The following is a 9,662-nucleotide window of genomic DNA, read 5'->3' on the forward strand; positions in this document are numbered from 1 at the left end:
CACAAGTCCAAAATGAGTCTTCTGGGCTGAAGTCAAGGTGTCAGTAAGGGCTGGTTCCTTCTGAACACTTTGAGGGGAGGGGGTTTCCTTTTTCAGGTTCTAGAAGCCAAGGATTCCTTGGCTTGTGGCCCCTTCCTCATATCTCTCCAGCCTCTCGCTTCCATTGTTGTATCTCTTATAACTGCCTTTTGACCTTGCCTCCCTCTTATAAGAGCCTTTGTGATTACATTGGGCCTACCTGGATAATTTAGGATAATCTCCCAATTTCAAAATCCTTAGCTTAATCACGAAGTTCCTTTTCCCACGTAGGGTAACATTTCACAGGATTAAGGTGTGGACAATTTGGTGGGGGGCATTACTGCCTAGCACAGATGTTTTCGGGAAGGGGCGGAAGTGACTGAGATAGTTAGAATGACCGTGGGCACACCCACAGCAGCGTATGTGTCTGGGGGTAGAGCAGGCTTAGCCTCTAGGCTTAAAATCATAGTGAGGCTTTTGGGCTTTCACCCTGCTCAAGTAAAATCTGTGTAGCTTTGCAGTTTTGCCTTCAGACTGGCGGCCTGCTGGAATGGGGCAGTGCCGAGGACAGCAGCTCCTTTGCCCTGCGGGTAGAAAGGGTCCAGATGTCCCCCCAGCCCAGCGGGGCCTCTCTGCTTCACGCAGCCTGGTCACAACCCTCCTCAGTGAACCCACCGCCCGCACCTCTTGGCTCCCTTAGCAAAGGAAGTCCTACTGTGGAGCGTGGTCACGCAGGGGCCCTTTCAGCCCCACTGCTCCCCTCGGGCATCTTCTTAGCCTTTCTACTTTGGAAAACCACCACCACCGTCACCAACACCAAAGAAAGGCTGAAAGGGCCCTGTGATGCCAGTAACATCCACTTTATTGCGTTGGGGCGGCGACGGCAGCCTGGCTGGGGGCAGAGCCACCCTCACAGGTTGTTGAGTTCCAGCAGGGTCTGGTCGAGAGTCTGGTGAATCTCCACGTTCTCCTCCTTGGCACTGGCCAAGGTCTCTGCGAGGGGAAGCAGCGAGTGAGGAGGGGCAGGGAGACATGAGGGGAGATGGGGGCTGAGGCAGACTTGGAATGGGATGGAGGCACAGGAAGACATAAGCATGAAGGAATCTGAGGATCCCGTGCCAGGGGCAAATGGACGGACTGACCAAGACAGACACAAGCCTCACTCAAGGCTTCGGGGTGATGGGGGTTGGATGGGAGGGCCTGAGTCAAAAACTACTTTACCTCCTTCCTTACAGGGTTTACGAGAGTTGGAAAGGGAAGGAAAGACAAAAGACTGAGCCAGAAAGGGGAGGGCCAGACAGACAGACAGACCTGAGGCAGAAAACAGACCTGCAGGGAAAGCCCCATGTTGTTGGCATCCAGCGTTTTCCCAAACGTCACCCCAGACCTTTCACCACCTTCTTGCCATTCCTCGGCACCTCCCCACCCGTCTCCCCTCCAGTCCTTCCTTTATCCTGGAACCGCAGCGGAGTGCTCTGAGGTCAGTGACAGGCCCGGGTCCACACAAGAGCGCGTCTCTCAGAGGCAGCAGAGGGCTCGCGGTGACGGATGGGGTGATAGGTGCCCACGTGAAGCAGTGAGACACTGACAGACTGAGAGTGCTATGTGGAGGGGGGTTCTGTGTGGGCCACGGTGTTCTGTGGGTGAGCTCAGGGCGGGGGGTCACAAGATTGGTGGTGTAAGAGCCAGGATCTCTGTGGGGGTGATGGAAGTGCTCTCTGGAGGGCAGGAAAACAGCATGGAGACCAAGTTGAGTTTATTAAGCAGCAGAAAGAGGTAGAGGCTGGAGGGTGGAGTGGTGGATAGAAGGATGAAGCAAGTGCCAAGGTGGGCGGGAGGTGCGCCGGGGGCTCTCCAAGGCCGCGCCCAGCCTGGCTGTTTGATGCTGACCGTTTTGCTCCTCCTACCTGCCCCCTCCCCACAGAGAGAGAATGGAAAGAGGAGAGAGAAGGGGCTGAGGGGGCCACACTGGTGTGGGACTCAGAGGGAGGTGATGTCATTGAGTGCGTTGTCCAGTTCCTCACTGATGGCCTTGTACTTCATCTTCTGTGCATAGACTTCGTCTGGGGGTGGGGGGAGTCCAGGGGAAGGGGGCCGGATGGGAGTGTGGGGAGAGGGAATGGAGGGAAAGAGGAAAGGAAGGAGAGAGGGTAATGGAAAGAGAAAACAAGAATCAGAGAGAGGTGGACAAAGATGGAGTGAGAGAAATAGGCCAGAGAACAGGCTGGACAGCCATGAGGGCTCCCTCCTCCCCTCTCTGTACCCCTGTCTCTTTTTTCTCTGGAGACTAAATTGGTCCTATCTCCCCCAGGGACATGGGGGCACAGTGCTTTGAATGAGCAGAGTGCTTGCTTCAAGGGGAAGGGCCTGGGGCCAGAAAGGACTACAGTCCTAAAGTTGGAGGTAAAATTGAGGCTTGCTTAAGAAGGCTACAAGCACGAGAAGTAGGAATTACGAAAGTGAAAGGGTTATTGTAGAATAAAAAGAAAATACAGTTTAGGTACGACATTCTTGCTACTAATGAGAAATAGCCACAGGGATGCCTGGGTGGCTCAGATGGTTAAGCATCTGCCTTCGGCTTGGGTCGTGATCCCAGGGTCCTGGGATCGAGCCCCACATTGGGCTCTGTGCTCAGCAGGGAGCCTGCTTCTTCCTCTGCCTGCCTGTCTGCCTACTTGTGATCTCTCTGTCTCTCTGTCAAATAAATAAATAAGATCTTTAAAAAAAAAAAAAAAAAAGAAATAGCCACAGATTAGTAAATACCTGGATGTTCATTTTCATCAAATCTAGCTTAAAATAGTATTTTCTATTAATGTCATGAATACTTAGATATTAAACCAACTCTATATTTAATAAAAAGATCTTCGTGATATAGCACTATTGTGTTGCACTTGGGGACGAACTGTCTAGGTCAGAGCTAGTCAAAGTGTGGTCTGAGGACCAGCAGCATTGCCATTACCAGGGAGCTTGTTAGACATACAAATTCTCCAGCCCGAAGTCAGCAATCACTTTGGAGTAGGACCTAGGAATCTGTGTTTTAAAAATTCTCGGAGCTGTTCTCATGCACACTCAAGTCTGAGAATCGCTGGAGTGGGCACACTGCACTGAGATGCAACTACCTGAATGGTGGGCATAGACCTGGGAGCTGGGGGAGTCCTAGGTGGTCCAACACTAATTTATCCGGGACAGACGAAATGGGAAAATAAGGGACAGACCGACAGTCATGGGGAGTGGGGACCCACTTAAAAAGGTCCCGGGGTTAGGAGGGTATCCCTTTACCTTCCAGGTCATCAATGGTCTTCTCCAACTTTGCCACAGACCTCTCAGCAAACTCTGCTCGGGTCTCAGCCTGGGAGTAAAGGTAAGATGGGGGAATGACAAAAATTAGGCCCTCCCAGATACTTTCACTTAAGTCAACCTCCTCTTCCAACCCTATTTCCAAAGTCCTTGCCACGGGCAGTCTCTGACGGGGACGGGGGGTTCAACGGGAGAGTAGGGACAGAAAGGACTCTCACCTCTTTTAGCTTCTCCTCCAGCAGTTTGATCTCCTCTTCATATTTATCTTCTTTGGTGGAATACTTTTAGGGACATACACATGCCATCAGGAGATCGCCTCCACAAATCCTTCACTCCACTGAGCCCACAGGCTACTCCTGGTCTTATCTCCAGGGAACACCCAGCCCCTCCCTGCCTGGGCCCATTGCCTCCCTTCCCTGAAGGACCCCATCCTCACTGCCCCTCTAACCCCCTCTACCTTGTCCGCTTGGGCTTCCAGGGATTTCAAGTTGTTGGTAACAATTTTCAGCTCCTCCTCTAGGTCCCCACATTTACTGCAGGGGGTGTGTGGCAGGGGGGGTGTGAGGGCACAGTGTGGGGGACAGTGGAGATGGCACAGTGAGGAAGGGGTGGAGGAGAGAAAAGAGCAAAGTTGTGAGAGTGACAGCAAGCTGAGTTTGGAAGCCCCAGGCCCTTCCCAACCCCCAGCAGGTGAGAGAGCAGCCTGAGACTGGGGGGAAGGTGAGCTGAGAGAAGGCACCGTTGCCCAGAAAGGTCCAGAGAGGTCACTACCTCCTCCTCTGAGGCCATCAGGGACTTGAGGGCCTGGTCCATGGTTCGGAGTTCCTCCTCCAGCTGCCTGGCTCGGCTGGGGGCAGCAGTTAGGGGTCAGAGAACAGGACCTGTCCCTATGGCCCCAAGCCTGGGAAACTGCCTCCCACGGTCCAGAATGCCCCAGAGCCACAGGACCAAGGCCGAGTTTCACTTGCCGCCCCAGGGTCCCCTTACCTCTCAGCCACCTCTGCTCTCTCTTCTGAGCGCTCCAGCTCTCCCTCCAGGATCACCAGCTTCCTGGCCACCTGGGCGGGGGGGGGTAAGGGACAGAAGAAGCACAGCCCTGGTGAGTGGCTGGGGGCATCTGGGGTTTGGGAGGGAGAAGGAAGTGGGGCAGGGCTGTCACCTCCTCGTATTTGCGGTCTGAATCCTCAGCAATGTGCTTGGCCTCCTTCAGCTGCATCTCCTGCAGCTCCATCTTCTCCTCATCCTTCATGGCTCGGTTTTCGATGACCTTCATTCCTCTGAGGGGCAGGGAGCAGGGTGGAAGTGGGGTCAGGACCAGCAGAGACAGGCCCCCGGCCCCTCCCTGGCCCGCCCCCTGGAAGGCCCCCTGCCCACCTCTCACTCTCGTCAGCGGCCTTCTCAGCCTCCTCCAGCTTTTGCAGGGCTGTAGCCAGGCGCTCCTGCGCCCGGTCCAACTCCTCCTCTACCAGCTGAATGCGGCGGTTCAGGGAGGCCACGTCCGCCTCGGCCTGTGCGTCAAAGGCCAGAGATCAGAGGGGCTTTGTCTGCCTTGAATGATGATCAGAGAGGCTCCAGAGGATGGTAAGATTCTTGTCATAAAGAATCTGTTTCCTGGCTTCCAGACTTTCAGTCTGGTTTGGTTTTGTTTTGTTTTCCCCCTAACCAACCATCTTCCATCCAGACTCTGTACTCCAGCCCCAAACATGCATTCCTTAACAAGCTCCACTCTGCTTCAGGGACTCTTCTAGCACCGTGCATACTTTCCCGATGGTTATCTGCAGGCCTTTCTGTACCCAGTGAAAGCGCCCCGCGCTCAGACCAGGTCTGAGGAGCCCTGACCCCTCCCCCCCAGCAAAGCCTGGCCCAGGTGAGCGAGTGAGGAAAATCAGGCCAACCAGACCTCGCCGCTGCTACAAATAGCCAATCAGAAAGTCAGGCTCCGTGATGTCACTGGATGCCGGTCAGACTCCCAGTGAGGGGCTCAGGAGGCTAGCCAGGCCTATAGGCGACATCCATGGCTGTAACAAGGGCTTCCGGCCACAGGGCTAGGGCAGTGGGAGTGACACTTATTCCGCCCCTGATCTGCGGTAGAGGCAAAACCTTGGAGGTTTTGGGGACGGTCCATGGAAAATGATGATACCTTACAAAAATGGGAGGGCAGAGCAAGAAGGGCCTCCAATAAAGGAAAACGAGAGGAGCAGTGCAGTTTAGCGTTAGGAGAATCGGCTCTGAGTCAGACTGTGGTCTGTAAGCTACAGCTCACCCACTCAACACTAGTGTGGCCTTGGGCAACTCATTTAGTCTCTCTAGGCCTCAGATTCCTCCTTTTTAAATTTTACATCTGCGTTGGTTCAAGCAGTTCGTCCTCTGTAGGCTGTTCTAAGGCAATGCAGTGCTTCTCATGATCAACAGGACCACTGGGAGGCTTATAAAACCAAACAGGCTCTCTAGCTCCATGCTAGGGCCACTCAAATGAGATCTCCAGGGCAGGAGCTTGGAAATCTTTTATTTATTTATTTTTTTTAAGCTTCCAAGTGATTCTGATGATAAGCCAAGTTTGGGAAATAGTAAAATAATATGCAGAAAGCACTTGAGCCCATTGACTGCAGTGTCCACACTCCATAAATGTTAGATTATCCCTGTCTCTCAGAGACAAAGGCCGTGAGATTTAAGATTGGAAAGGAGAAAGGGCCAGTGTAGGGGAATAAGTGAAAGAGGGAAGGGATGGGTGGCAGCCCTGAGGGCAGAGCGGGTAGAAAGCACGTCCCGGGTGGTAATCACACAGCAGGGGAAACACAGCACCATATACAGGAAGTCACAGATTGTCCTCCAGGTGCTTGAGGCCACCTAGAGTGACAAAGGCCATCATGGGCAGAGGGCCAGATGACTCAGGATTCTGGGGAAAGCACGGGGATTGGGAAGAATGACCCTGGGGGACCTTAGAGGTCTACTCTAGAGAAAGATAAGACTCTATAAAAGGACAACTCTCTTTGTGATAGTGGGGTGACAAATGACTCTGAAGAGTCTGGGAAGTCCTGGGGTCCTCATCACAGGACTGCTGTTTGCCATTTTCTTTTTTGTTTTTAAAGATTTTATTTATTTATTTGAGAGAGAGAATGAGATTAGATAGAGAGCATGAGAGGGGGGAGGGTCAGAGGGAGAAGCAGACTCCCTGCTGAGCAGGGAGCCCGATGCGGGACTCGATCCCAGGACTCCAGGATCATGACCTGAGCCGAAGGCAGTCGCTTAACCAACTGAGCCACCCAGGAGCCCTATTTGCCATTTTCTGCTTCTCAAGCTCTTTCCAGTTATGGATGCTGCTCTCCAACCACAGGACAGGCACCACTCTCCCCACTGGATAAATGTGAAGAGAGAAGGGAGAAACCGAGGCACCGTGTAAGTGAAGTGCTGTGTTCAAGGTCATGCAATAAGTCCGGGCAGTGTTTGCTATTGACTCCTGGCACTGCTGCCTTGTGTCCCTAGCTCTGTCCCTGTCCTCCCCTCCTCCCCTCCAGTCCCCACCCAGCTCCTTGGGTTTCCAGTCCTGCCTCCAGCTGCACTGGGCCTTAGTTATTTATAGAGCGTCAGATGCCCCGGGCTGTCTTTGCTAGCAGCTGCAGGTCAGTTCCCTCCCAAGTGCCAGGGCTGGTGGAGAACCAAAATCAAGCCTGGAGGTCAGAGAAACCAAACTTGGCGGGGGGGGGGGTTGTTGGGGAACATGGATAATGGTCAACATAAATAGTAATGTCATCTCAGATCTCAGATGTTCAGACCTACTTTTGCCAATCCTCCCATACCTCCAATCATAGGCTCATTTTAATCCTGGATGGAAGGCAAGTGGGGAAACTGAGGCAGAGAATGGTACAAGTATCCTAACCAAAGTCATATGGCCATTCTCCAACCTCAAGGTGGGGGTTGGGAATGGCAGAAGGCAGAGAAGTCTGGTTAGGGGATGTGGGGCGGGCAGAGAAATCTCAGAGTGAGTAGGACCTGCTAAGGTGGGTGCCTTGGCATTTGTGGCCCTGTCCCTCCGCCCTGTGGCCTGGCATGGTCGCAATGCTGACAGCTTAATGAGGGTAAATGAGGGGCCATTAGAAACTGAGCTGGGGGGCGCCTGGGTGGCTCAGTTGGTTAAGCGACTGCCTTCGGCTCAGGTCATGATCCTGGAGTCCCTGGATCGAGTCCCGCATCGGGCTCCCTGCTCGGCAGGGAGTCTGCTTCTCCCTCCGACCCTCCCCCCTCTCATGTGCTCTCTCTCAAATAAATAAATAAAATCTCGGGCGCCTGGGTGGCTCAGTTGGTTGAGCGACTGCCTTCGGCTCAGGTCATGATCCTGGAGTCCCGGGATCGAGTCCCGCATTGGGCTCCCTGCTCAGCGGGGGGTCTGCTTCTCCCTCTGCCCTCTTCCCTCTCGTGCTCTCTGTCTCTCATTCTCTCTCAAATAAATAAATAAAATCTTTAAAAAAAAAAAAAAATCTTAAAAAAAAAAAAAAAAAAGAAACTGAGCTGGGCCCCGGGTGCACAGCAGGGCTGCTGGAGCCAGAGGTCAAGGCCAGGGAATTTCTAATGGCCCCCCAGGGGTGTAACTCAAGTCAGGCCCTGTCTCTGGATTCCTCTCCCACCTCCTGCCCAGTAGTACCTACACCCACACCTCACACCCCACAAATGGAGCTGCAGCCTCTTCTCCACTTCCAGCTAGAGGATTAATTGCGGTGGAGGGTAAATTCTCTTACCACCCCTCCCCTCCTGCCCCACGGTGACTCACTGCTTGATCGCTGTACATTCTAAGAGCTGGAACCAAATGGAGTTACAAGGCTGCATCTTCTGGGGGAAGTGGTGGGTGGTTTTGATTTACCCACTGCCTTAGATTAATTGTGCAACCTTGCCCTAGCCTGGGTTTCGGAGAGGAAACCATTTCTGTCCTGGTGCTGGGGATGTCTGGGTCCCCTTCTCCCTTCATCCCCGTGTCTGGGACCCCTCCCAGTGCACTCCCCCCCATACCCCAGGTCCACACTCACGTCGGTGGCCTTCTTCTCAGCCTGCTCCAGTTTCTCCTGGGCGTCTTTCACGGACTCAGAATACTTTTCCACCTCATCCTCTGTCCCCTTGAGCTTCTTCTGGAGGGCCTGCTGCTCCTCCTCCAGCTGGGAGAGAGAGGCCTTGGTTAGTCAGGCCTGGGGTGCAGGAAGGAGGCAGGGCTGCGTGTGAGCGGGGTACCAAAGGCATTTAGAGGCTGTCCGGGAGGAAGCAGGAGAGCAGAGAAAGGACAGTGCAGCCAGAGGTGCTGAAAGGGGACTGGTGGGGCCAGAGAGAAAGCTTCCAGCCCCAAGAGGCTGGGCCCATCATTGCTCTGCAGGGACAGGTGTGGAAATTGGGGGACTGCCGCTCCCCAGGCTATGGTGGGTGAGATTAAGTGTGGCTTCGGCTAGGTCCCTGAAGGTCCTGTGAAGGTCCAGCCCCCACACTGGACGGGAGAGCCTGGGACTGCAGGCCTCGGGCTAGGGGGCACAGGGCAGGGCCTACCCCTCCCTCGTTGGGGAGGAGGGCGCTGCACTGGGTCCGGGGCCCCCACCTGCTTGCAGCGGTCCTCAGCCTGCTTCTTGTCGGCCTCGGCCTGCTCGGCACGGTCGATGGCATTCTCCTTGTCCAGCTTTAGCATCTGCATCTTCTTCTTGATCGCGTCCATGGCTGCGGTGGGGGGCGGGCCGGCCGGTGGGCAGTGCGGACTGGACGAACTGCGCTGGCTGCGCGGACTGGGCGCACGGGTGGCGGGCGAGGAGGACCAAGCGGGACTGGGATGTCCCAGCCGCGCGGGCGCCTAAAAGGCTGGGAGGGACCGGGCGGAGCCGGGGGCCGGGACCCTCCCCCACCGCGGCCCAAACCTTGTAGGGGCAGAAGCACAGCCCGATGGGGGGGCGCGGCCGCCCCCTGTGCCCACCCCTTCGGGACCGCCCCCCCCCGAGGCTCCTCCCCTCCCCCACCCCCGCAGCCGTCGGAAGGTAAAGGAGCTGGTACAGTGCGCTGGAAAAACTCTAGCCTTACGGAGGGGAGGGGACCCTCGGGCTGGGGGCTCTGCGCTTCCTGAGTGACAGCCCGGCCCAGTGGCAGCTGCGGCTGGGGCCCCTGGGGCTATTTCGGGGCGTGAGCTCACGGCAGCTGCGCGGGCGCAGGGACCCGCGTGCCCCACTCAGCTGCAGCAGCCGCTGCCCTTAATTTAGAAGTTTCCTGTAAATCCCCCTGGATTAAATGTCTCTTGGGAGGCGGGGCTCCTCCGTGGTTCGAGTACCTCAGTTTACCCTGAGTCCCAGACTCTGGGTCTACGTTGCCGACGTGGTAGTGACAGCGGT

General features: G+C 55.2%; 1 protein-coding gene across 4 annotated transcripts; it reads right to left on the reverse strand.

Moving 5' to 3' along the window:
- Positions 1-862: 862 nt before the first annotated feature.
- TPM2 (tropomyosin 2) lies at positions 863-9,164 on the reverse strand. Of its 4 annotated transcripts, none has more exons than XM_006747477.3 (9): positions 8,888-9,164; positions 8,334-8,459; positions 4,690-4,823; positions 4,475-4,592; positions 4,303-4,373; positions 4,087-4,162; positions 3,534-3,596; positions 3,298-3,367; positions 863-1,011 (listed from the first exon to the last, which is right to left on the reverse strand). In XM_006747477.3, exons 1-9 carry the CDS (start codon positions 8,999-9,001, stop codon positions 929-931), a joined length of 855 nt encoding a protein of 284 aa, XP_006747540.1. In that variant the 5' UTR covers positions 9,002-9,164; the 3' UTR covers positions 863-928. The 4 variants fall into 4 exon arrangements, with proteins under 4 accessions (XP_006747540.1, XP_006747541.1, XP_006747542.1 ...); XM_006747478.3 differs by lacking the exon at positions 4,087-4,162 and adding an exon at positions 3,773-3,848 and having other exon boundaries at positions 8,888-9,157; XM_006747479.3 differs by lacking the exon at positions 863-1,011 and adding an exon at positions 1,758-2,081 and having other exon boundaries at positions 8,888-9,157.
- Positions 9,165-9,662: the final 498 nt, after the last annotated feature.

The sequence above is a fragment of the Leptonychotes weddellii genome, chromosome 14 (assembly GCF_054177405.1).
Source record: "Leptonychotes weddellii isolate Sample4059 chromosome 14, ASM5417740v2, whole genome shotgun sequence".
Lineage (NCBI taxonomy): Eukaryota > Metazoa > Chordata > Mammalia > Carnivora > Phocidae > Leptonychotes > Leptonychotes weddellii.

What these genes read in the sequence shown, in the direction of transcription:
- TPM2 (XM_006747477.3), bottom strand. Translation starts at nt 9,001, where the DNA reads ATGGACGCGATCAAGAAGAAGATGCAGATGCTAAAGCTGGACAAGGAG. An exon ending in CTGAGAAGAAGGCCACCGAC is followed by an intron (nt 4,824 to 8,333) that starts GTGAGTGTGGAC and finishes TTTGACGCACAG; the next exon opens with GCCGAGGCGGACGTGGCCTC. An exon ending in GACCATTGATGACCTGGAAG is followed by an intron (nt 1,012 to 3,297) that starts GTAAAGGGATAC and finishes TTCCCCTCGCAG; the next exon opens with AGACCTTGGCCAGTGCCAAG.